This window comes from Microtus oregoni, unplaced genomic scaffold (genome assembly GCF_018167655.1).
Source record: "Microtus oregoni isolate MIOR12 unplaced genomic scaffold, Mior012 000020F_ref0000438, whole genome shotgun sequence".
NCBI lineage: Eukaryota > Metazoa > Chordata > Mammalia > Rodentia > Cricetidae > Microtus > Microtus oregoni.
In genome coordinates this window covers 27,824,752-27,852,570 of record NW_024543079.1, presented here as the reverse complement: position 1 = coordinate 27,852,570, position 27,819 = coordinate 27,824,752, and the positions used below count along the sequence as shown (strand labels likewise).

General features: G+C 39.5%; 1 protein-coding gene across 4 annotated transcripts in view; it reads left to right on the top strand.

The window, feature by feature from the left end:
• Ndufaf5 (NADH:ubiquinone oxidoreductase complex assembly factor 5) overlaps positions 1-27,819 on the top strand; it is a 33,004-nt gene that overhangs the window by 4,179 nt on the left and 1,006 nt on the right. Inside the window, exons 3-11 of one of the 4 annotated variants that reach the window (XR_005976055.1) lie at positions 3,224-3,287; positions 7,736-7,783; positions 9,749-9,852; positions 11,872-11,911; positions 13,037-13,234; positions 17,348-17,408; positions 23,965-24,060; positions 27,243-27,326; positions 27,644-27,690. Coding sequence is in view for 3 of the 4 variants with exons in the window: in XM_041670894.1 (XP_041526828.1) it covers positions 3,224-3,287; positions 7,736-7,783; positions 9,749-9,852; positions 11,872-11,911; positions 13,037-13,234; positions 17,348-17,408; positions 27,243-27,326; positions 27,644-27,726 (682 nt within the window). In the remaining variant the exon portion in view is untranslated. Of the gene's footprint in view, positions 1-3,223; positions 3,288-7,735; positions 7,784-9,748; positions 9,853-11,871; positions 11,912-13,036; positions 13,235-17,347; positions 17,409-23,964; positions 24,061-27,242; positions 27,327-27,643; positions 27,727-27,819 lie in introns of those variants that run through there. The other 3 variants (XM_041670895.1, XM_041670894.1, XM_041670896.1) reach the window with 3 other exon arrangements.

Here is a 27,819-nt window from a genome sequence, read left to right as displayed (position 1 = left end):
TTCATTAAGTAGTATAAAAATCTTGATGTATCTGTTGCTCCATGCTCTGGGCGTAATGAAAGCTTTATTGATTCCGGCTTGTCACCATGTAGTGGAACTGTTGGTCTCTGACATTAGCAAATCACTCCTTTTTGTTGACTTTTCTTTACATGACCTTCATTGAATTATACCAAATAGGATAAATTTATCACAGTTTTCTGTTAAAAGCAGGGAGAGTTTTATAAAATCACAGGCTCTCCGACTGTATTTTAGATACACCTTTACAAATGAAAAGGAGTCTATAATTTTGTAAGGTAGAAAATACTTCCTTATGGCAAAAGGCCCCCTCCTTTCATTTTTGTCACTAATTATTTTAAAGACAAAAATAGCTTACTGTTACCATTTCCCTGAATTATACTTTGTTTGTGATTTAATGAATGAATCATTAAGTTTTGCTTTTCAGTTTGGAGTTCACAAACTATGTCACAGCTATAAGGATAATAAAGCTAAATCCATGAAGATTGTTGTGATTGTGACTGAAATTTTAATTTAAACATTAAATGTTTGGAATTAAATTCTTTAAAATACCTTTAAATGTTCTTGTGTTGACATCCTGTCCATTATTAGTACTTAACAAGCTTAGATTTGTGCTTACTATGCACAAGCCTACAGCTTCCATCCTTTGTATCATAAGGATAAACAAATAAACAGCTGAGAAGTTTGTATTATCAGTGCTCTGCTTTATTAATTTAAAAAACTACACAGATTTTTATTACAATTTTTAAGAGTTGGGGCCTTTTAGTACTGTTAAACAGTGAGATAACTCATTTTTCTTAAACAGTTAAACTGAGCTAAATATTTTATACATAGTAAAAGCAGTAATTTCTTTTGTTTTCTGAAGACTTTGTTTTTAATTTTATCTGTATATATGTGCACCTGAGCATATGTAAATGCAGGTACCTACAGAGTCTGGAAAAACTAGGGTTGCAGGTAGTCATTAGCCACTTGATATGAGTGTTGGAAACTGAGTCTGGGTCCTCTGCAAATGCAGCAAGTGCTCTTATTCATGGAGCTCTCTCCCTGACCCCACACTTTTTCATTTTATTGATGAGGAAACAGATGTAGCCAGGCTTAATCACGTTTAGTCACATGTACAGGTCCAAAATTTGAATACATGTTTTTCTAATTCTAAAAGTATTATTTATTGTTCCTTCATAATCCAGACATAAAACATTAAGTAAAATAAAATGTCAGTAGTGTTTTTCCATCTGGTATTTTATAATTTGACATTATCTTTTTATCATTTTTTTATGTGTATGCATGAACATGTGTGCATACATGTGTTGCAGGTATGAGTGTGCATATGTACTTAACGCATACTGAAACCAGAGGTTGATGTTGGGTGTCTTCCTTGTCACGTTTTCCCATATTTTTTGAGACAGAGTCTTGCCTGGACCTTGCTGATTGTACTAGACTGGTGTCTCAGATAGGGTTTCTGTGCTGTGAGGATACACGATGACCAGGGCAACTCTTATAAAGGAAAACAATTAATTGGGGTGTCCTGCTTACTGATATATAATCAATAAAAACTCAGAGACATATATTGGGTTTCATCTGGAAGACCAGAAAAGCAAAGCAGCCATTTACTGGCTCTTACATTAACCTCAGTTCAAAAATGGTGATCCTGCCCCTGGGAAACCTCAGATGAGATTGAGACTGAGAGCTGTCTCTTCCCATTTTATAATCTTCTCTAGGGCTGGGATTAAAGGCGTGCACCACTATGGCCTGGTTTCTATGGCAAGCTACTGGGATTAAAGGTGTGTGTTATTGTGGCTATTTGGATTACAGGTGTGTGCCATTACTGCCTGGTCCGTAAGGCTGGCCAGTGTGACAGTTTTACTTTTCTGATTTCAGGCAAGCTTTATTTATTAAAATATAAATGAAACACCACTACATTTTACAGTTCAGAGGTTCAATCCTTTATCACATGTTGTAGAACATGGCGGTATACAGGCATACATGATGCTGGAGAAGTAGCTGGGAATCCTACATCTTGCAGGCAACAGGGAGTTAACTGAGACACTGGGTGGTATCCTGAGCATAAGAAATCTCAGCCTGCTCCCACAGTGACACACTTCCTCTAACAAGGCCACACCTCCTAGTAGCGCCACTCCCTTTGGGGGCAGTTTCTTTCGTGCTGCCTAGCAAGCCCCAGAGCTCCATCTGTCTCTTCCTTTCCAGCTCTGGGATTATAGGCACGTGCTGCCACACTTAAGCTTCACTTCTATGTGGGTGCTGGTGCTTGGAAGTCATCATGCTCACATGGAAAGCACTTTATTAAGTAGGCCATCTCCTCAGCCCAGTTTTGGCAACCATTCTTTTTTTTAATTAATTTATTTTTTAAAATTTCATTTTACATTCCAACCACAGTCCTCCTCCCCTGCATCTCCCTTGGCAGCCATTCTTAAGAAAAATTAAACTGCAGTTCTTTCTGTTCTTTTGTTTATAGAAACAGTTGATGTGTGTTCCAATTTAGAGGAGCTAGTCTGATACAGAGCTTTACTCTTCTGTCTCTGGGTTCAGATTGACTCAATTCAAGTATTGATTGCTGCTTATATGAGATGTTTGAGTTGGGACCTGGAAGACAGCTCAGTAGTTAAGAGAACTGGTTGTGCTTCCAGAGGACTTGGTTCTGTACTCAGTACCCACGTGAAGGTTCACAGCCATCTGTAACTTCAGTTCTAAGGAATCGAATGCCCACTTTTGGTTTCCATGGTCACCAGGCGTGCACATGATATACATACAATACATTGCCATCAAAACATTGAGATATATAAAATAAGAATTAAAAATATGTATTTAAAGGGAAAGAAGGTATTTGAATTGACTTACTTAGACCTGGACACTTGGAACTTACTGTACTCCTAAGTTTTCAATAATTCTTGAAGTTTTTAGAGGGCGTGTTTTTAGTTGTTTTTTTTCCCCTGTGGTGCTGGAGGTTGAATTGAGTGTCTTGCACATGCTAAGCAGGAACTCTCCCACTGAGCTGTAGCCCCAGCCCAAGTTTAAAAACGCTTGATGACATTTCATATGGAAAGTAGAACGTTATATCTTCTGCTAGATAGAGCTGGTGCGTCAAGGCTCCTGAAAGGTGTAGTTAGTAAAATGTTTTTACTGAAGATTAGTTCTTGATTATTTTATGGACTGTATTGCAAAGCTTAGCTTTTATGTCTGTTTTTTTCAGAGATTTTCCCCTTGCACTGGATGTGGGATGTGGAAGAGGCTACATAGCACAACATTTAAATAAGGTATTTTATACACTGGCTTAATCAATTTTAAAAAATAAAATTGTGTGTGCATACATACATAAGTATCCCTAGAGCATTTGTTTGTGTGTGCAGGTACATGTGGTTTTTAAGACAAGTCTCTTGTAGGCCATCTTCTTGCCAAGTAGGCTGTACTAGGGGGCCAGGAAGCCCTGGGAGCTGCCTGTCTCTTCTACCCCTTTGCAAGCATTGCAGGAACCACTGTGATCAGCTTTCTTAAATGTGGGTTCAGGGAATTGAACTCACAGTGCTTTGAAGGCAACTGAGTCGTCTCCTCAGCCCCTAATTTAGTTTATTTTAAGAAAAGACTTCCCTTATCACTTTAGTTATTTAGATTTCGATTATGTTAAAATTGCTAAACATTTATTTAGTGCTTCTAATATAATAATTTTAAAGGAATTTAAGTATTCTAAAGAAATTCAATAATTTCTTTAAACCTATATATTTTTCTCTTTGTTTTCATTTTGTTTAAGCATTTTTGATAATTAGCTGGTGTGTAGTGCAATGGCGGAACGCTTGTTCATCGTATGTGAAGCTCTGGATTTGACTCTTGGCAATGCAGAATACATACATTCATAATCAAGAAAAATTAATTTTAGGGGCTGGAGAAATGGCTCAGAGGTTAAGAGCATTGCCTGCTCTTTCAAAGGTCCTGAGTTCAATTCCCAGCAACCACATGGTGGCTCACAACCATCTGTAATGGGGTCTGGTGCCCTCTTCTGGTCTGCAGGCATACACACAGACAGAATATTGTATACATAACAAATAAATAAATATTTAAAAAAAAAAAGAAAAGAAAAATTAATTTTATTAGTTAGAAGCTGTATAAAATATAGATAGCATTTAATAGTACTCGTAATAGTTTATTTCACATTTTCTAACACAAGCCATGTCTTAGGATTTCTATTGTGAGGAGCCTTTTGATTTTTTTTTTAATTTATTGTGTACACTGTTCTGCCTGCATGCCAGAAGTGGGTGCCAGATGATTTTGAACCACCATGTGGTTACTGGGAATTGAATTTAGGACCTCTGGAAGAAGCCAGTGCTCTTAACTCCTGAACCATCTCTAGCCTCTGACCTCAGCAAATCTTATAAAGGAAAACATTTAATTGGGGCTGGCTTACAGGTTTAGTCCATTATTGTCATCACGGGAAGTATAGTGGCACGCAGGCAGACATGGTACTAGAGAAAGAGTTCTACATCTGGATCTGCAGGCAGCAGGAAGAGACACTGGGCCTGACTTGAGCATTTGAAACTTTAAAGCTTTTAAAGCTTACCCCCAGTGACACACTTCCTCCAACAAGTTCACACCTAAACCCTAAGTAGGGGCATTCCCCAATGACCAAACATTGAAATCTGTGAGCCTCTGGGGGCCATTCTTATTCATATCCCCCCAAATCATAAATACATTCATTTATTCACTTATTCTTTTATCCTTTGTGCATAAGACACTGTGCTAGACACAAACATGAAAATGGGATTTAAAAAATATTTGTCTTATTTTTAGTTATGTGCAGATATGTTGGCATGTGAATATGTGCACCTGAGTGCAGGTGCCCACAGGGACGAGAGACATTGGATCCCCTGGGGTTGTGAGCCACCTGACGTGGGTAGGAAATGAACTTGAATTCTCTGAAAGAGCAGAAGATACTCTTTAACTTCTGAGCCATTCCAAAGCTCCTGAAATGTCTTCAGAAAAATCTGTTTTGATAAAGCATATATTTGAGCAGGGGTGCAGGGGAATTGTGAGACTCTGCAATTGCTACTACTGACAATAAGAAATGCCATAGGAAATAAAACATTTACTGAAGTGCAGTGAAAGTTAAATGCTAGGAGAAACTTTGATGCAGTTTTAGAGGCACAGGATCTGGGTTGGTGGTTCATAGCATTGAAAGTCAGCATGGCAGAACGTCAGGGAGAGTGCTGTGGAGTATGATATAGTGATGCTTAGGGACTATTAATTTGGTATGTCATGTATAAATTAGTAAAGAAGAGAGAAAGACAGATTCGTTAGGAGGCAGTGTTAAAGGCAGTGTAGTCTTAGGAGATGAACAGATTTAAAAGCTGTAATGTATGAAAAAGCTAATAAACCCAGCAGAACTTGATGAGTGATTGGGTCTGGAATTCTCTTTTGGATTTCATATATATCTGCAGCTCCACTCCTTTCTGCCTTTGTCTCACCACATTGACCCTGGCTGTCTGCGCCTCTTGCCTAAACTGTTGCAATTACTTCCACATTGGTCTCCCTGCTTCTGTCTTTGGCCCCAACAATCTGTTCTCACTTCAGGGTGATCATTTTAAAGTAGAAGCCAAGTAATACTCCATCTTCTCAGACTGTTGGATTCTCTTCTAACTTCTTCATAATAATGTATCTCGTGTATGTTTGTATGTGTGCAAGTGCATGCCTGTTACACCACACTCATGGAGATCAGAGGATATAGAAAGCTGATTATATCCATCTACCATGTCAGTTCTGGTGACTGAACTTAGGTCATCAGATTGGCTGGCGTCTGGCATCTTTACTCACAGAGCCATCTCAACAGTCTTACGGTTACTTTCTAAAATAGTGCTCCACTTTTGCCGACCCTAAGTTCCATAGCACTTAATAGTCCATGGTGTTTCTTTAGTGTCTTTCTTCTTGTACTAGACTTGCTAATTTTTGTTTATTACCAAAATCGTAGTTCCTATAACCCTCAATGAATAATCTTGACATGATAAATGTACGAATGTTAAGGTAACTTCAACTCAGTAGGTGTATAACTCAGTGATAGAATACTTGCCTAATGTGGACTCTACTACTAAGCTGTGTCTCTGGCCCATCTTTTGATTTTAAAGAAGCAGAAGTCAATTTAAATAGAGATATTTTTTTGGAAGTTCTCATGCAACTCAGATTTTGCAGTAGAGCTGTCTCTCACAAGATATTGGGACGTAGAAACCGAAGTATGAAGGATACCCATGTTTACATGCTTTCTGGGGTTACATGGATGCTACATGTTATCTTCTGTCTTTCTCTCTTGTAGACTATCCCTAGTATTTTTGATGTATGTGGTCCCAATCTAGCTTTTTCCAGCTCATAAGAGCTAATTGTTATATCTCTCCAACTCTGTTTAATGGCATTGTATCGATAACTTGAAATCAGCTATGGCAGAAATAGTCACACCAAGGAAACTGTCAAGTACTACTATTTTGTAACCCTGCCAAGAGTTAGTTTTTAGCAACCTCTCTAACCTTAAGTGTCTGTACTATCTAGTTCAGAGACCTTTGCTCCTGTCTATATGTATCTTTGTTCAGATTTTCAAGAGAGAGGCTGATAGATAATCAGATTGATTAGCTTCTTTCTTTGCTCTCCACAGTAGTGTCTTGGAACTGGCATCTGAGAACCAGTTCCGTACCTCTCTTACCAAGCGTGCATCAAGTAGCATGTAATCCACCTTGCCGGAGTAGCTATGCCATGGAAATCAGCAAACAGTTCAACTTTCAGTGCTCTCTTTACCCTTCCCGCTGCCTAACAAAGTATTGGTAGGATATACGCTTGCTAAGTACTGAGCCAAAAAAGTGAATGTGCTGTGAGCTGAAAAGTAGTGGTTTCTCTAACTGTGAAACTGCAATAGAAATCACTGAAGATGTTTCCTGGAGGTCTCATGGTGCTATAGATGAAGAGATAGACTTACCAGGACTGACCCAGTGAGAACAGACTGCTGTGCTCATGCTTAGACCGTGAGCCGCCACTAGGGGGCGATTTAGTGAACAGTGACATGGTAGGCACCAAGAATTGTGGACCTCATGAGTAGAGTCCTTAATTATAAGCAAAAAACTATCAAGTGTACGTTTCTAATACACAAATAAAACTGGATAAAACCAAAAAGGTGCTCAGAGGTAAGAATTTTCTCAAGACTGGGAAGATAATGGTTCTTGTTAGGTGAGAAGAAGAGACCAGAAGATCCAGATTAAAGATTAGAGGAAGTAATGATGGAGGGATCAGGATCCTGGAGAAAAGAGCAGCATGGGGAATTTAGTGTGGGACAGAAGTCGTCCGAACCCTTTTACTCTCGGAAGAAGAGAGGATCATTGAAACGGAAATGAGTCCCTTAGCTCCTTTCTTGCTTTTTCTGTAAACTCTTTGAATGGAGACTGAAAGCAGGAATCTGTTCCAGTCCTTTGTCACAGGAGTGTGCAGTCTAGCTTGTAGCGTGTTAAACCAAGACAAGTTCACGTAGTTGAGTAGAGCAGGATGTATTCTTTATTTTCTTAAATAAGTTAAATGTATTAATATAATTAATTTCATGCATTAAATCTGTGGTATTCATTATGTCTTCTAAATTTGCATATCATACTGGACTTGATCAGAAAATAACATTACAAAACTGAAAATTATAATTTACTCCTTTGGAAATTTTGGTAATTGTTTTTCTCTGATTATCCTATTGCAGGAGATTGTGGGAAAGATTTTCCAAACAGACATTGCAGAACATGCTTTGGTAGGTAGCTTTTTAATACTCTTTGTTTCTGACCACCTGGCTTAATTTTTCGTTCTTTATTTCTTTCACAATGTAATGTAAGTGTAATTATAAATATGTACACATGAGGAAGACTCAAGCAATACAGGAATACATAAGGAAGAGATTCCTAATCTTACTTCCCAGAGACAGCTGTTGGGGCCGTTTGGCCTCCCACCTTTATAAACGTGTAACTACCTCCATTGCCCAAGTTCATGTGAACAGTAGCACATTAACATTCCATGGTTTTATGGGATGTTACTCTGTTTGAATATTGTTTATATGTGTGTACCTCTTTTTAAAATGACCACATAGCCTGCCAGTATGTGAGCATCACATAGCAGATTTCTCTGAGCAGGTCTAGAACCCTGCTGCAGTTCTGGTTTCTCGGTAGCATCCTGCTGTTAACATCACCTGGGAAGTGACTGTGTGTTTGGTTATTTACTTTTGCCTGTAGATAAATTCTTGATAAAATATATTTGTTCATTTATTTTTCATGTTCAGTATATGTCTCCAGATTGTCCCTAGAAAGATGAATGAGGATTTTCCGTGAAAGTGCTTTTTTTCTTCTTTTCTTTGGTAACCCTGGTCCAGCCCCTTTTGTTTTTGTTACTCAGACAAGTAAAAAGTTAAAATTGCCTTTTTAATTTTTTCTGTTTTTGATTACTAGTTCAGTAAAATAACTTGATTATTGGATTTCGGCCATTTATCAGTCAGTCAGAGTCTTTCTGTCTGTCTTTGTCTTTCTCTCTGGGCATGGGTGTGTTTCTTTTTCAAAGTTTATTTTTAGTTTGTATTTGTGAGTGTTTTGCCTGGTTGTATGTATGTGTATCATGTGCATGCCTGTTGCTTGTGAAAACAAGAAGGGGGCATCGGGTGCCTTGAAACTGGAGTTACAGATGGTTGTGAGCCTTTTTGGGTGCTGGAAATTCAACCTGGGTCCTCTGCAAAGAATACAAACTAACTGCCTGCCAATCAGTCTGTCTGTCTTCTTTCCTTCCTTCCTTCCTTCCTTCCTTTCTTTCTTTCTTTCTCTTTTTGTTTTTTTAAGACAGGGTTTCTCTCTGTATAACAGCTCTGGCTGTCCGGGAACAGCTGTGTAGACTAGGTTAGCCTTGAACTCACAGAGGTCTTCCTGCCTCTGCCATCAAATGCTGGGATTAAAGGTGTGCAGCACCACACCTGACACTCATTGGTATTCCTTGACTTTGAATTTTTAAAATAACTTTTTGACGAGCCTTTCCTCTGACCTTCATTGACTTGAGCTTATACATGTATTTTTTTTTCTAGGTCATTTGTAAAAGTTTATATTTTAGAGATGTTAACTCTTCATAATTTATAATACACCTACTTTCACATTGTTTATTGCTTTTTTTTTTTTTTTTTTTTGGTTTTTCGAGACAGGGTTTCTCTGTGGCTTTGGAGCCTGTCCTGGCACTAGCTCTTGTAGACCAGGCTGGTCTCGAACTCACAGAGATCCGCCTGCCTCTGCCTCCCGAGTGCTGGGATTAAAGGCGTGCGCCACCACCGCCCGGCTGTTTATTGCTTTTTAGAAGCTTTTAAAAATTAGTTTGTCATAAAACATCAATATTTTCATTTACACTTTCTAACATTTTAGTCATGTTTATATAGGTTTTAAAAAAAAAATCTTAAAAGTATAAAGGGTCACCCAGATTTACTTCTAGTACTTTGTGGCTTCATTTGTTGCACTGAAATGTTCAGTTGCTGAGATTTGTTTTAGTGTGAATGGATGTATTTCTTACATTTTTTTGGAACAACTAGATGTTACTTAATTCTTGAGTGCCTTTTGTGTACCACATTTTGTGCTGTGTTTTGTTTTTTGGTAGACACTACTGAGTGAATATAACATTAACAGTATTTAACAGTGATTGTCTTAGTAATTGAAACTCTATTTAAATATGTTGAACTTGTTTTTTTTACCATTAGAAAAATTCCTCAGAAACAGATATACCTACTGTGAATATTTTAGCTGATGAAGAATTCCTTCCCTTTCAAGAAAACACATTTGACCTGGTGGTTAGCAGCTTAAGGTTAGTAATCCATTTGAACTTTTAAAAAGTATGTTAAAGAGGCTGGAGAGATACCTTGTTTGGTAAAGTGCTTGCTGCATAAGCATGAAGATGGAAGTTTGAATTACAAAACCCACATAAAGGCAGGCATGGTGGCACATACTTGTAGTTCCAACTCTGGAGAGGCCGTGACAGGCAGCTCCCTGGGGCTCCATGGCCAGCAGCAGCTCAGTCTTACTTGATGAGTTCCAGACCAGTGAGAGACTATTTAAACAATATGGTGAGAACCTGAGAAGCAAGCATGAGGTTAGCCTCCGACTTCCATGTGCATGCATGTGCAGGCATGTACATGTGTATATGCACACATACGTGTGGGTATATATGTATGTTATAAATAGGTCTAATTTACATTGTAATAGTTTAGGATAGCAGTGGATAATGGATTAATTTAACTCCCTACCCCCACCCCGCCTGGAATTAAACCTAAGGCCTTGGGTTAAAGACAAGCACTCTGTTACTGAGCTATATAATCTTCACCATGATAGAATAATTTCTTTTTAGTTACAAACTGGTTATCTTAATTTGTAATCTTTAAGATTCTTCTGTTTAACAATTAAGGATTCAGGACATCCTAGTGGAAATATGATGTAGTGTCGTAAATTTATTTTTATTCTCAAGTTTCTACATACAATTTGCTAACACTCTTTTCCTGTCACACGTGAGAGAATAAACATGAGATTTAAAAAGTTTCTTATGTATAAGTTTAGAACACTTTGCTTTGATTTCCATTGTCTTAAAAGGTGATGGATCTACTATCTACCTTTTAAAACAGAAAAAAATTCAGACACTGGCTTCTCCAGCTACTGGCAAGGGTGTAGAGCACCAGGAACTCTGGTGGGAATGCAAAATGATAGACACTTTGAAAGACTGTTTCATGATTTCCTGAAACTTGAACATACTTTGTTAGCTTCCAGCATTTATACTCATTGGTATTTACCCAAAGAAATGAAAACTTATATATATATACAAAATCGTTAACATGAATAATAAATTGTTCTTTTAAAAAAGTTTTAGATTTATTTTGTTTTATGCATGTGAGTATTTTAACTGCGGGTATGTATGTGCACTACATGTGTGTCTGGTAGTTGTGGAGGCCAGAAGTGGATGTAGAGTCTTCTGGATCTGGAGTTACAGATAGTTGTGAGCCACCGATTGGGCGTTAAATACTGTACTCGGTCCTCTGCAAGATTAACAAGTACTTTTCACCGCTGCAGAACGTGGAAGCAACTAAGATGTTGTCTTAGGATTACTATTGCTGTGATGAAAAACCTTGACCAAAGCAACTTAAGAAGGAAAGGGTTTATTTCACTCACAGTTCCATGTAAAGCTCATCATCAAAGGCAGTGAGGGCAGGAACTCAAGCAGAGCAGCAACCTGGAGGCAGGAGCTGATGCAGGGGCCATGGCGGAGTGCTACTTCCTGCCTTGCCTCCCCTGCCTTGCTCAGCCTGCTCTCTTTCAGAACTCAGGACCACCTGCCCAGAGGTGGTACCACTCATAATGTGCTGGACACTCTCCCACTGATCACTAATTAAAAAAATGCCCTACAGACTTGTCTACAGCCCAGTATTATTTCCTACAGCCATTTTCTTAATTGTTTTTTTCCACTCAGATGATTTTAGCTTGTGTCAAGTTAACGTAACACTATCCAGCACAGATGCCCTTCAGTACTAAGTGGTTGAATTGTACATCTCGACAATGCAGTTATTTAGCACTAAAAAGAAATAAGCTGTCAAAACATGAAAAGAATGCAGGAAACTTAGACATGTTACCAAATGAAAGGTTATTCAAAAAGCTGTGTATGCTGGTTCCAACTGTATGACATTCTGGAAAGGACAAAAGTATGGAGACAGTTAAAAAGGTCAGAGTTGTGGAAGTGTAGAATTTAATTTCAGATTTCAAAATTCAATTCCTTTTTGTGGTTTTAGCCTAGTGATAATTATATTAATGAAGGCTAAGCAACTATGTGTTTCTATTTTAGTTTGCACTGGGTGAATGACCTTCCTAGAGCACTTGAACAGGTGAGAAAACTTGTGTTGACTCAGTTCTGTGTTAGCTTATTATCACAGATTGACAAATGTTGTTGTTTTCACGTTCAAAAGTCTGACAGTGTGGAATGAAACCAAGTGTTTATAATGTTCTATGGGCTGGGTATCCTTGGTACTCTCTTTGACCCACAAATATATACATTAGGTGGCATTCCTTGAGAACTTTAAGAATAGTTGATTGTAGAGATGTTTATAAAAGACTTAATTAATTACTGTGTAGAATAATATTGGTATCACAAGGTGTGTTCTTTTGTTTGTTTTTGTTTTTTGAGACAGGGTTTCTCCATGTAGCCGTGACTATCCCAGAACTCACTTTGTAGACCAGGCCTGCCTCAAGCTCAGAGATCTGCCTGCCTTGGCCTCCTGAGTGCTAGGATTAAAGGTGTGCACTACCACTGCCTGGCTACAAAGCATATTCTATATTAAAATTTCTTCTCTTCCTTTATTGCTTGTAAATATTTTCTGCATAGGAACTTGTTTATGTTGTGTCTCTCCTTTGTATTACTCTCAGGAAGTGTTAGGTGAATGCCTGTAGATTGGTGTTTGTCAGTAAGTGAACAGAGGGTACTGGGTAGATGATGGGGTGTTCCGAGAGAACATACAGGACTGTGTGAGGACTGGTCTCCACTAGGCTGAAAGTCATGAGCTGTCACTTGTACTGCATTTCTTTAGTCAAAATAAACCACAAGTTCAGCCCAGATTAAAGGATTGGGAAATAAATGACATCCATTGGTGGGACATCTTATAGAATTGCTTTTCAGAGAGCATGAACAGGAAGGAAGAATTATAATTTTGATTAGCTATCATTCTTTAAATGTTTTTTTCTTGTAGTATTCTGTTACTGTAAAAAGCAAGTTGTATCTATAAAATTTGAAAACATAAGGCATCTTATAGATACTAGTATCATTAGTGAATGTCTTTGTCATTACTATACAACATTACTACATACCATACAGCAGTGAGTCTGGGTTTCTTGTCTGAAGTTATTTACTTTCTCATTTATTTGGCAAAATAAGGTTGGTAGTCATAAATACTAACTTGGATGCATTTGATATTGCTGTCTGTAAAATTTGAATAGTTTTGTTATATTTATTACAGATTCATTATGTCTTAAAACCAGATGGGGTGTTTGTTGGCGCGATGTTTGGTGGTGACACGCTCTATGAACTTCGGTGTTCATTACAGTTAGCAGAAACAGAACGAGAAGGAGGGTTTTCCCCACACATTTCTCCCTTCACTGCTGTCAATGACCTAGGACATCTGCTTGGGAGAGCTGGTTTCAATACCCTGACTGTGGTGAGTATCCGGAGACCCGAGTAACCCACTAATCAATTGTATTGCTTGGGCCAGTTCTCCTTGTTTTACCTTTTTTTTGAGAGTGTGTCCTTACTGTCTTTAGTGCGCATAAACACAGCCTGACTGAAATGCCAGGAACAGAAACTCTTCAGTATTTATATTTCAGGATAAGTAGCTCCAAAAAAATGATCACAGTTTATGAAGAGACTTCCCTTTAAATAATACGTATTTATCTTGTGAAAGAGGAAGGTATGGCATGGTCAGAGGACAACGTTTCGGAGTCAGTTCTACTGTGGGCTTCAGGACTGAACCTGCTGAGTCGTGTTGCCAATACCTTTGAGAGAGACTTTTAAAAAGTCTACTCCAGGAGGCTGGAGAGATGGCTCAGAGGTTAAGAGCATTGCCTACTCTTCCAAAGGTCCTGAGTTCAATTCCCGGCAACCACATGGTGGCTCACAACCATCTGTAATGGGGTCTGGTGCCCTCTTCTGGCCTGCAGGCATATAGACAGAATATTGTATACATAATAAATAAATAAATATTTAAAAAAAATTCTACTCCATTAGGATCTTCATATCCAAGTTAGGTGTAATATGGGATGAGACCACTACAGATGTGATACTAGGTATCCATTATAGGGGCATCTGTGGTACTGTCCCCACCACCAGCTCTTAATTCAAGCATACACAAATGCCTACATTCTCCTAAGTCTAGGCTTAGTTGAGTTAGAACATGCTCTGTTTCCGTCAGTGCATGATTAATAAACACTCAGAGAATTTGGGGTTCAACTTGAAGATCCAAAAACCAAAGCAGCCAGCCACTGGCTCTTGCCTCCACCTCAGTCTGAAATGGTGATCCTGCTTCCAGGAAACCTCAGAATGAGACTGACTGAGAGCTGTCTCCTCTCGTTTTATAATCCTTTCTAGGACTGGGATTAAAAGGGGTGCACCACTAGGATTAAAATCATGCAACATCTGTTTCTGTGGCAAACTAGTGTGGCTACTGGGATGAAAGGTGTGTGTTGCCATTACCTGGTCTGTAAGACTGACCAGTGGGGCTGTTTCACTCTCTCACCTTCAGGCAAGCTTTATTTATTAAGATACAATTGAAATGCCACTACAAGTCAGGGTGGAGAGTTTTACAGCGAGGATAGAAGAAACAGATCGTACATAGACTGATGGGATAGCGCACTGGATATAACTTAATTTATTTTGGGGAGGTGTTTTTGAGAGTGGGTCTGTTACACCCCTAAGTTGATAAGGAAGTCACTGTGACTTTGAACTGAACTTTCTGCCTCTACCCAGTGTACTTGGATCACAGGTGTACACACCTGGCTTCTGTGACTGTACTATCTTTGTACTACTTAAGGGAATTTAGGAGAGGTACTTCAGTTTCTCAGCATTTCTTAAAAATATGTAAATGATTTTTTCCCTCGAGAGGCCCCTGATATTAAGTGGTCAGAGGGCATGAGGTGCCCTGACTGTTGGTATGAAATACCTACTACTTTCTCTGCCCCTCTCCTTCTACTCCTAGAACTTCTAAGGGTAACTTCCCAGAAGAAAGGCATCTCCTTTCCACCTCTCCAGTCACAGTTGCTCTCCAGGACTCATTCTCTCTTGAGATGAGTTGAATAGATTTACTATGATTCCCAAATCCTTCTGACATAGAAACATAACTAAATGTGATTGGAGGTGATTGAAATTTCTTGTTGAAGAAAACCTCCATTTGCATAACTAGAGATGATAAACTATTTGAGCTAACTTATTGTAAATGCATTTTGTAAGATCATCCATTTTAATATATCATACCCACCTGTGTAGTGGTAGAATGCAAGAGGGATTAATGTGCAGAAACCCTAATATAAAATAAATAAATACATACATACATACCTCCAGGGGGGAAGGGAATAAAAACAGACTGGGAGAATAGGCAAGGCTTTGTCGAGCTGAAAGCTACCTTGATATGTCTTGCCTGTGTCTGTGTTGACGTCTATAAATTTTTAAATTGTCTAAGTCAATAAAAAGTGGTATTGAGATGTTGAACATCTGAAAATTGGAAAGCATAGCTTCATGTTGAAGAACCAACATTAACTGATATAAGAAGTTATGCATTGAGGGGTTATTATATTTTCAAGATTTTTAAAAATTATAGTAGTAATTCACAAGTAATTCTTATAAATTTAAAACTACAGATAAACTGAAAAATCTGTCATTTGACTTTAATCCTTCAAATCTTAGCTCTCTTCTGAGAACAACATTTCTCAAAATTTTAGACTTTGGTTTTCAGAATTTCAGACTTTTGTTTAATCCCAACACTTGGGAGGCAGAGCCTGATGGATCTCTGAATTCAAGGCTAGCCTGGTCTACAGAGTAAGTTCCTGGACAGCCAGAGCTACACAGGCAAACCCTGTAAAGAAAAGAAAAAAAAAGAAGAAAATCTTAACTTATTAGAACTCATTCTTTTTGTTGTTGATATCTCTTTTTAACAATTTATTTTAATTTTATGTGTGTTGGTGTTTTCCCTGCATATATATCTGTGTGAGGATGTCAGGTCCCCTGGAACTGGAGTTACAGAGCTACCACGTGGGGTGCAGGGAATTAAACTCGGGTTCTCTGGAAGAGCAGTCAGTGCTCCTAACTGCTGAGCTATCTCTCCAACCCCAGAACTTACTCTTTTAAGACTAAAGATAATATGTACTACTTGTTAATATAAACTCTGCATTTTTATAAAAAAGAACTACATTGGACTGAGGATATAGCCCAGTAAAGAGTTCTTACCTAGATTCTGTCTCCACTACCACTAGACAATAAGAATAAAAACGAAGTAAAAGCTTCTTTAGCCAACTGTGGTGATGTATATAATCCCAGCACTTGGCACGCAAAGGCAAAGGGATCATGAGGCCAGAATAGGTTGATGAACCGTGTTTCCAAAGTACAGTGTCAGACTTGACTGTTTTATAAATTGCTTTCGTTTGTACTTAGTTAAAGAGGGTTAGGTTCCCATGTCTGCTCATTGGTAGAACCCTTTACCTAGCTGGTATGAGGCTCTGAGTGCAATTCCCAGTACTGTTATATAAAATGATTTCTCTCTCTCTCTCTTTTTCACACACACACACACACACACACACACACACACACACACACACACCATGCATATTTAAAATATATAATAATGAAATGTAAATATAGTGAGACAAGATAGAACAAATTTTGAAGTATAAATAAGTCTCCTCTGATATCTGCTACTTCATCCTTCTACCCAAGACAGGAACTTGAAGCAATACACTCATACAGAAAGAGAATAAATGCATGGATGCTTATTACTAAGCTAACATTTTCCACTTTTTAAATGTTTTTAAAACTTTTCCCATTCTTTTACAATCCATTCCCAAGCCCCAGGGAATAGTACTGCCCACAGTGGGCCAGGTCTTCCCCTATCAAGATAGCCCCACAGGCACACCTAATACAGACAATCCCTCACTGATGCTCTCTTCCCACACAGTTCTCCATTGTGACACTGTGACACATATTTTCTTTTCAGTTTAATAGCTAATGTGTCCTTTATCTGACCACAGTATGTTAAATTGATGCTTGGAGTTGGGAGATTGAATAGGAACTTGCTCTGTCCACTCCATGCCTAACTTGGTCTTGTAGTACCAAGAATGACACCCTTTTGGGGCAATATTTTACAAAAAACAAGAAGAAGCCGCACATGGTGGCAAAGGCCTTTAATCTCCATAGAGGCAGAGGTAGGCAGATAATTGAGTTTGAGGCCAGCATAGTGAATTCCAGAACAGTCTAGGCTGTCTCGAAAAATAGATAAAAGTGACCATCACAGTATAAAGGAGAGTGACTTCATTTTGCTTTTGGAGAAGAAACTGGCACAGTTGTTAGAATTCTGGTAATATAACATTGCAAAGAATATTCAAAACAAGACAATTCTTGGTGGAGATAGAGCTCAGTGGTGGACATTTACTTTGTACTCGTGAGGCTCTGGTAAGGGACATTTCCTGCTTACCTTGAGAGAAATAGTTATAACTCCTTTCCAAAGCTTGATTTTTGTTTGTTTGTTTCTGATAGTCCCATGAATATTATGTTTTTCTTTTAAAAATAGGATACTGATGAAATTCAAGTTAACTATCCTGGAATGTTTGAATTGATGGAAGACTTAAAAGGTAAGAAAGGCATTTGTAGACTCCATTTGACACTGTACTCTAGGCATTTGGAATCCATTCCTGTAGAGAAAGCACACCATGGTCTAAAATGGAGGAGGCAGAAAGTAGGCGTGTCACAAAGAAGGGTTAAATCAGAGTTGTGGTCAGTGCTGTGAAACTGAGGCTTGCAGCACTGCGGCTGCTTCTGGAATAACATAGGAGGAATTTGCTGAAGGGTACACTTGTTATAAAATACTTTAGTGACTTCCATTAGTAGAAGTTCGTATCTCAGGTCTAAGCGTGCACACATGCATTTCTACACACACACACACACACACACACACACATTTAAACACATTTCACCTTAGGTAGTTTAATGAGTTTGAGATTGAGGGTTTAGTTAGAATAGATCCTGATCTGTGAGAGTAAAGAAATTTTGTTTGAGAAGCTGGCATTTGAGCCATGTTCTAAAGAGATAAAGATGAGTTAACTGGATGAAAAGGTGAGAGAAGTGTCTCAAGCACAAAGAATAGCAAGAGAACATAGCTGGACCTGGATAAATGGCATTTGGCAGAGGACAGTGAGATGGAGTGTTTAATGATGGGATTGTTAGCAAGTGAGAATCAGGTCCTGCACAAAACTTTACAGTCCCCGAATTACTTAGTTTTGTCTTTATGACCGAATACCTGACAGAGGCAAATTAAGGGCGAAGTCTGTGTTGGCTCGGGTTATGCGGTCTGTCATAGCAGGGACGGCTGTGTTCTGGGAGAAAGGCAGCTGAAATACCACAGCAGGAGGCCAGAAGTGACAGAACCAGCCTATAGTCCTCAAGGCTTAGCTTCCCAGTTGCTCTCTTTCCTCAGCTAGGCCTTCCCTCTTCCACAGTTTTCCAGAATGGTGCCACCAGCTGAGAACTGAGATTTCAAACACAAAAAGTCTTACAGGCTTTTTGGCAGTGGTGGTAGTGGTGGGGTTCCATGTTTAAACAATAACACACCCTCTTAATATTGTTTTCCCTTCCCTGGGTTTGATCTCCAGTACCCAAAATAAATGGACAATTTGACTTCCCAAATTCTTGAAATTTGGGGTGGGTTTGGTTTTGTGAGACTGTGTCTCATGGTTCGGCCCCAGGCTGGCCTCGAACACAGGGCTGTGCTGTTTCAGCTTGGTTTACAGGCTTGGGCTACCCAAATTAATATGTTGTAATGCATTTTTTTCTACGTACATGTTTACTGTCTCCTCAGAATTAGGGAAGGCCCTTACCATTAGTTCAGATCCAGAGCTTTAGCTTGACTTTGAAAGTTGCATAAATGTAACTGTACCAGGCTTGTCACTTAGACCTTCAAAAGTCTCTATAATTGCTTTTTTCACGGTTCATTTGTAGCATCCTGATGTATACCACACCTGCAAAGTGGTCCAAGTGTCAATAGAGAGCTCTTGATTTGTCTCTACTTGTGGTCATGCCCATGTTGAGGCTAAATTCCTTAGTCTACTTCATCTGACAAAAGTCCTCAAGGGTTTGGTTTTTCTTTTTCACTTTTTAATCCCCAACCTGATGCAGTGGCCTTTGTGAAATAAGTATTTGGTGAATGCAGTCGTATAAATTTGGGTTACCTGTGTGACTTTGCTGATCATCCTTTTACTCCTGTAGTAATTTGAGTATCCCACATCACTGCAGATCTTCATTAAATAATTAATTAAAAAAACAAAGATTGTTCTTGTCAAGCATTTTAATTGGAAGTTAAAATGTCATTAATATTTTAAATTTTTTAAAAATTTATTTTATAGGTATGTGTATTTTGCCTGCATGTATGTATGTATGCCATATGTGTGCCTGGTCCAGAGGAGGCTAGAAGAGGGTGTTGGATCCCCTGAATTTAAGCTTATGAATGCGGTTCCTGGGATCAAGCTCTGGTCCTCTGCTAACACAAGTATTCCAAACCACTAAACATCTCTCCAGTCCAAGATTTGTATATTTAAGAGTAAAGTAGCAAAAGAAGCTTCTTGCAATAAAGTTTGCTAAGAGATAGTGGTGTTTTGGATTTGGGTAAGTGTATTTCAGATATTTAAGAGGGAAATTGACAGTTTTAGGTAGATCAAATGTGGCCTTTGTGAAGAGTAGATGCAGTCTTACAAATTTGGACTATCTGTGTGTCTTTGCTGATGAGCCTCTTACCCGCTGTAGGAACTTGAGTTTCCCGTATCACTGCAGCAGAACTGATTAAGGGATGGGGAGGCGTGTGTGTGTGTGTGTGTGTGTGTGTGTGTGTGTGTGTGTGTGTGCATGCAAGAGAATAGTCCTAGTAGACATAGATGTTTGTTTTCGATAGCAGTAAGTTCCCAGCTAATGAAGCTGTCTTCCTTGTTACAAAGGAAGTAATACAATATAGAGGTGCAAAGCTTGAGAATTATGTTGAAACACTGGGAAATAGTCATTGAAGAGAAAGGTGAACTGACTAGGGAAAAGTTAGAGTTGGAAGGGTCCATTTAAAGTCAATCAGACTTTCAGTGTGGTTGACTACATACAGAAAGGTAGTTGGGTCAGTTAGGGGTGGGGTTTTGCTATTTAAATGGCAGAAATCCAAAAGTGAAAGGTAACCCATAAATATAATTGAAATAGTGGCCTGGAAGAATAGGAAGTAGAAGGCAAAAGTAAGTTGGGAAGTTGGGTGAAAGTGGCTGTAGCTAAGCATCTCAGAGTAATCAGAAAATTGTTATGGCTGAGGTATGTAATCCTGCTGAAAGTCAGAAAATGAGATGCCAGGTGAATGATGGAAGGTAAAGCAGTTACAAGTGAGAACTCCTTCTGGGGCATAGCTCACAGATGAGGCAGAGAGACGGAGCTCATTGGATATGAGGTGAGAGAATGAAATTTGATAGACACTAGCTCTGAAAACCCTTCCTCTCAGAATGGTGGCTTGAGCAGAGGCACACAGGAAAACTGAGCCAGGTGCCAAAGCTTGCAAAGGAGGGGACTAATCTGCCAGCAGACAGGAGCAGGAGAAGGTTATGGCTCAGTGGACAAGCCCCTACAGGGTGAGGGTTTACACAGGCGGAGGAAGTAATATCTGGGAAGACACTGAGGAACAACAGTGACACAGACCCTACCTCCCAACTTAAGAAGAATGTGACTTATAAACAGTAAATAGATACCTTCTATTGGGAGACTTCCAACTGTTCTCCTTTGTGAACTACTTGATCATGCTCTCTCCCTCTCGCTCACACACACATACTTTCTTTTTCTGTCTCTCTCTGTTTCTGTCTCTCTCTGTTTCTGTCTCTCTCTCTCTCTCTCTCTCTCTCTCTCTCTCTCTCTCACACACACACACACACACACACACATCACATTTCATTAGTAGCATAGTTTTGATTGCTGGTGGAGTTAAAGTTGGGGGTCTGTGAGATAGAATTATGCTTACCTAAAAAAGCCTTTATGTGGTTCTGAAAGTTGTAATGTTTTGAAATAATGAAATTTATAAAATTGCTTGCCTGTTCTTTTATTTATAGATTTATGGTTGCACTTGCTTATTTCAGTAGTCCTCTTGGTAACTGTGTTGCCCCTGTGTTAAGTGATAAATATTAGGGCTAAAAAGAACACTTGAATCTAAGTGGCAGAATTAGGTGCCAAACTCTTGTTTCCTGCCCTGGCTTCTAAGTGAACCCTGTTGCTTGTTGTAGTTGTTTATTAGTGATAAGGTTCTGCATGTTTGCTTCCATCACTTTCCTGTTTGTCACAAGGCCCATTTCACATGTTTAGCACACTTCTGAGTGTGTAGTTACACTGTCATGTTCACACAGGGAAATACACATAGCCCAAAACTTACCATTATGGTCCCTTTTCATTATGAACTATAGGGTTGGTAGGCTCTAGATGTATACTCAAGATGATAAAGATATTAAATGACAGCAACCAATTTTGAACACTTCCCCAAGTATTAAACACACTGATAGAGTCATGGAGCTCATTTATCTAAAAGCTTGAGACATGGTAATGAACTTATTTCTCATTTAGGCTTCAATGATAATTCATCAAATGGAGTGTTTATTTTGTACTGGTCTACATTAAATGCAGTGCTCATGATTCATTTCAAGAAAAAATAGAGAGAGACAAGAAATTAGACCTATCAGTTGGGAAAGGTTACTGCCTACTTTAAAAATACAGTAATTACTCTGCAGTTCTCTGAGGCTTTTTCTTCCCACGTGTGGGTGCTACCCTGCCCCATACAGCTGTGTGTTTCTAAGGATCAAAAATCGTTAGCCTTGCACATATAAAGAAAGTGCTATATCTTCAGCTTCTGATGTTTTTGAGATGGTCTGGTTATGTACCTCAGGCTAACCTTGATCTTGCTTTGGATCACAGACTGACTCCAGACTCCTTGTCTGCCTGCCTCTACCTCCTAAGTGCTGGAGTTATAAGTATGTACCATTGTATCTGGCTTAGATTTTTCTAATACATTGATTTATAGGTAAACACATCAAGGCATAAGTACTTTATCTGTAGTCATACTAAACCTAGAATTAGTTGCTTGAATCTACATACTATATACTAAATACAGATATATCTTTAAAACAGTGAAACTGGGCTGGAGAGATGGCTCAGTGGTTAAGAGCATTGCCTGCTCTTCCAAAGGTTCTGAGTTCAATTCCCAGCAACCACATGGTGGCTCACAACCATCTGTAAAGACGTCTGGTGCCCTCTTCTGGCCTTCAGGCATACAGACAGAATATTGTATACATAATAAATAAATAAATAAAACAGTGAAATTAGTCTTTTTGTCCTGTTAAGTGCTATAACCTCAATGCTATAGCTACTTGTTGTACATATTTTTATTATTTGAGGTTTTCATACAATATATTTTGATCATATTCACTCTCCCCAAACTCCTTTTAAGATCCACCCACCTTCCCTTGCCTCCCAGTTTTGTGTCCCTGTTCTCCTTGCTTACCCCCCCCCCCCCCCCCCCCGCCCCAAAGGCCAGTTTGTGCTACTTGGATCTGTGGCCTTCTGCTGGATTGTGGTTAGCTTATCAGTGGCTACATTCTTAGAAAAAAAACCGAGCCTTCCTCTCCCAGCAGCTCACAATGGCTAATAGCTCTTCAGATAGAGGTGGAGCATTGTATCCAGCACCACCCTCCTTTGCCAGGACTTGATTTGGCTTGGGCTTGCCAGGTCTGGTACATGCTGCCACTCGAGTTATGATTTCAGAGGCTTAGTTCATTATCATCATGTCAGGGAATTTGGTGGTATGCAGGCAGGCATGAAGCTGAGAGTTTACCTCCTGATCCACTGGCAAGCAGGCAGGGAGAGACACACCTCCTCCAACAAAGCCCACACCTACTCCAACAAGGCCATACCTCCTAATCCTTCCTTAACAGTTCCACTTACTGGGTACCAAACATTCAGATACAGCTATGGGGATCATTCTCATTCAAGGGCTATTCTCTTCAAATCACCATACATGGTCTTCAGGCTGTTTGCATTTTTAATCACCTTCTAGACCAAGTTTTAAAACCTTTCTGGTCCCTCAGCCCCTTTCCAGTTGGTGATGCCTGTTCCATGGGGATCTTAAGTCATCTTGCATTTTGAGGCTGTGTTCCTCACACTTACCCTTTCCATTGATACTTTATCTCTACTGTGAGGCCTTTTACGAAAGTCACTTGTCTCTGATGTTTTTTATCTGTCAGTGAACCCTAACCCTAACCCTAACCCTAGATTAAGAAGAGTTATATGTGTAAACATGCTATTTGAGAAACTAGACAAAATGTTAACTGCTGGATTTTATATTTTTCACTTACTATTTATCGAGCAGTTGCCGTGTGCCAACTCCTTAGCCAGTGGGAGAGACACATCGTTTCTGACCTCAAGTTGTTAATATTTTAGGTAAAAGGACTTCCAAGATAGACAGACAAATCTGTAAAGTGAGAGAAGCAGAAGGGATTTGGCCTTAAATCTGCTTATGATGTCAGGGAGTCTTTTGTAGAAAAGGCTGGACCTAAGCTAAAGTTAGCTGTCCAGGAGGATGAAGTGTAGGGAAAATTTGGAGGGATGACACAGAGAACGGTGTGTATAAAGCATGGGTGGGGAGATATAAAAGGCCATGTGTATCCTAAGCTTGTGTTGGGGCAACTACGGTAATAATATTGCTTAAGTGTATAGAAGAAGCAGGTTTATCTTGAGAATTGCCCGCAGAGATGAGTCAGATTTGGGAATAATAGAAGCACACTGCATGCTTATAAGGCATGGCTTATAGGAAGGTTAAGACTGGAACTAGCATGACCAGTCTGCCCTGATACATGAGGAACCAAGACACAGACAGGTAAGGAACTTGCCAAAGTTGTAGTTAGTGGAGGCAGACAACTTCATTCATTCATAGCCTGAAATCACAGCTATTTACTCTGTAGGAAAAGGCCAAGGGCTATGAGACTTGCATGAGCTTGGGTGCTTGCAGGGGTGCTGCTGTGCTGCCTGGAAGGTGGTTATCTCCCCAGTTGGCTTTTGTATTCTACATCTGTTGTGGTTGTTTTCCGAATAGTTGAGGCCTGTCTCATTTTAGCTGCCATTATTATTAATTCACAGAAAAAGTCCAGAATGTTGACATAATTTTACAAACAAGTTGCATTACCAGCTGATGAATACATGAGAAATTTTCAAGGCTTTCACAGTGGTTTTAAGGTAAGTTCAGTTTTTTTAAGGCAATATTCATCATTGCTCTAGTAATAACATATTAAAGTTTGTTTTTAATAAGCAGTTGAACTTAACCTTAAAAACACTGTGAGAAACCTCAGCCTTTTGGCCAAGATCAAATGTGAAAACACTGAGAGTCTTAAACAGTTCCCTGCTGTCTGGTCTTATCACAAGCTCAGGTCGAGTCTGCTGTCGTGGATGACTTTCTAGTTGGTTGACAGTCAAGCTTCCCCACAGTGTACTATAAGATACTCCATTTTAAAGATGAAAAACTGGTTTTACTAAAGATAGAACCATTCTTGTCCTAGGTTACATAAAGTTGTGCTCCCAGGGTTCAGGTTCTCTTCAGTACTTCACAAGGAAAGAGAGGGGGGTGTTCAGTGAGACAGTGCGCGTCCCCGAGGAAGAGTGGACTCCTGAGGCGGTGGAGTTGCTGCTGATGCTTTGGAGTGTGCTCTTGAATCTTCTATAACTGAGCTGGGTCAGACCCACAGAGGTGGCATGTGCCTAATGATCTTATTTAGAATATGCAAGCAGTGATTGGAAAGCATTTTAGAACGTTTCGTAGTCCATTCTGTGCTGTATGTGTAATTACTGCATGTGATGTGTAAGGAAGCCAGGGCCATGGAAAGCTGAACAGAAACTAAGGTGACTGTGTCCCTCCTCTCTCTTTCTGTTTCTCTCTCTCTCTCTCTCTCTCTCTCTCTTTCTCACTTTCTCTCTCTCTTTCTCTCCCTCTCTCTCCCTCTGTCCCTCCGTCCCTCCCTTCCTCTGTCCCTCCCCCCTTCTCTCTCTCTCTCTTTCTCTCTCTCTCTCGTGTCTCAGAACATATACCACACGTGTAGATGCCCATAGAGACCAGAAAAGGACAGTGGATCCTCCAAAACTGGAGTTACTGGACATTATGAGCCTCTAATGGGAATTGAACTCAGGTCCTCTGGAAGAGCAGTGCATGCTTTTAACCACTGAGCCACCTCTCCAGCCCCCAGTGTTTTTTGTTTTGATTGGAGGTTGTTTGTTTGTGTACTTGAAAAGGGGTCTCACAGCTGAGGATGACCTCTCTCCTCTAATCACGGTCCTCCTCCTCTGTACCATAAGTGCTGGGATGGTAAACATGTATTTACAGTTTACACCCAGCCACAATTTTCATTAACTTTCTAGTTTGTAGCTATTAATAATCTTTATGAATTGGGCCATTAAACTCATAAACACAGGGCGTTATATTAGTACAGTCAGTTTCATTACTTACTGAAGCAGTGGCCTCAGAAGCCAGAAGAAGCTGTCAGATCTGTGGAGCTGGGGTTCTAGGTTGTTGTGTGCTGCCTGATGTGTTTTGGAAGCCAAACTCAGGCCCTTAGCAAAAGCAGTGTGTGCATTTAATTTTATTACTAAAATTTTATTTAAATAAAAATTTTAAATCACTTATTTTTAACTCTTGAAGAAAATAAATCATTTCTTGATTAGTAAAAGTAAATAGTAGACACTGCTCAAGTTTTTGTTTTTGGTTTTTGATTTTTTTTTTTTTTTGGAGATAGAGTTTCTTTGTGAAGCCCTGACTGTCCCATGTAGATCAGGCTGGCCTCAGAGATCTGCTTGACTCTGTCTCTGGAGTGCTGGGATTAAAGGCATGTGCTGCCACTGCCCGACATGTAATAAATTTTAGTGTTAATAATTATGACATTTTAAAGTTCCTTTAGTTATTTTGTAGAATGATCTTAAACATGACCTTTCCAAATAACTTTACATTTGTATGTGTACATAAAGAACCAGGTGGTGGTAGCGAGTGCCTTTAATCCCTGCACTCAGGAGGCAGAGGCAGGCAGATGCAGGTGGATTTCTGTGAGTTCCATGACATCTAGGGCTGTTACACAGAGAAACTGTGCATCGAAAAACCAATAGATAAATAAACAAACAAACGAATGAATGTATATGTAAAGAAAGATATATACCATTAATTTGATATTATATTAATTTATCTTTATTTTTTGTGGTACTGGGAAATGAACCCAGGACTGTGTGTGTGTGTGTGTGTGTGTGTGTGTATGTGTGTGATGTTCTTATGTGTGCATATGAGTGTGTGTGCAGCCTCCAGATGTGTGCACATGTGGTTGTCAGAGGTCTTTGTCAGTATCATCTGTTGCTCTCTCACTTTCTCTCACTGAACCTGGAGCTCACTAATTTTTAGAACGAACTGCCTCAAGGATTCCCTTGTCTCCCTTTCCAGCCCTATGATCACAGGCAGGCGACACCACACCTAGCTTTTTCCTTTTTTCTTTTCTTCCCTTTTTTTTCAAGACAGGATTTCTCTTTGCAGTCCTGGCTGCCCTGGAACTCACTCTGTAGAACTGGCTGGACTAAAACTCACAGAGATCTGCCTCTGCCCTTGCCCGTGCCCTCTGCGTCTGTCTCTGCCTCAAGCTGGGTTAAAGGCATGTGCCACCACTGCCTGGCACACCTGGCTTTTTATGTTAGATCCTGGACATCATAGTTATACAGCAAGCACGTTACCCATTAACTCATATCCCCAGCCTCTTGAACACATGTTAGGCAACCACTGTACCACCTATCTCTCTAGCTATACAATAATAATTGTCAGTAAAAATGGCTTGTTACATCAACTTAGGGAAACAGTTTGAAATTTTAAAATAAGGGAAGAGGTCTGAAGATTAATTTTAAAATGCTAAGATAGTGCCTCTGTAGGAAATACACATAATTTTTAAATCTATTGTTAGTAAAATATCACAAAATTTGAAGACATGGCGTTGGTCTTGTCTAATGAGTCCTTTTCCAAGTTTTGAGCTTGTAATTATATATGCTGCTTAGAAGGAGGAGGACATTGTCACAGCATCACAAGAAGGGGTGTAAGATGTGGTTTTCTTTGAAAGGCACTTGTCAATGTTTGTGACCCATCTGGAGTCTAAAGCTGTCTTACAATAGACAGTGGCTGTTGTGGGAAGAAGCATCCTGGGGCTTCCCTTCTGAGAGTTTCATACCTGACTTAATAATGAAGAAGCTTCAAGCAGGTTTGCTGCAGTCAGAAAGCAGGCTAGCTATCATCTGAAGATAGATGAGACTGATGATAGGTACACTGTTGGATAAGATGGATCATGTCTTTATCCTCAGCTGCAAGGGTATTTGCAGTATTTTCTCAAACTGTAGTCTATTTTTAGGTATGGGTGAGAGCAACTGTTCTTGGAACAGAAAAGCCCTGCTGCACCGAGACACAATGCTGGCAGCTGCAGCGGTTTACAGAGGTGAGCTGCCCACCCTTTCTACCTGCGCTTACGGAGGGGTTTGTACTGTGTGCTGTTGGCTCCACAGTGCTGTTTCCTTCTTGTAAGATATTGTCAGACTTCGTGGGTTTTATTCTCTCTAAACACAGATCCTAGCTCTGTATCTGTTTCCAAAGTGTCAGCTTCTCTGTGTTAGACTTCTTCTGTAAGGCATTCTTTCTCAGCCCTGCAGTCATCTTAGTGCCCATTTCTCTTTAAAATACGTGATTTTATTTTATTGAGCAGATACTTTTTCTGACCTGATTGTTTCCAGAATTTAACCATATGTGTCTTTTTAGAAATGTACAGAAATGAGGATGGCTCCATACCTGCCACTTACCAAATCTACCACATGATAGGATGGAAATACCATGACTCTCAGGTAACATTATTAAGGTCTGTCTTTTCCTAGAGGGTTTATGTTTCTCTTTGTTTCCCATTGTTGATTGACTTAGGATATGTTTTATTATGCATA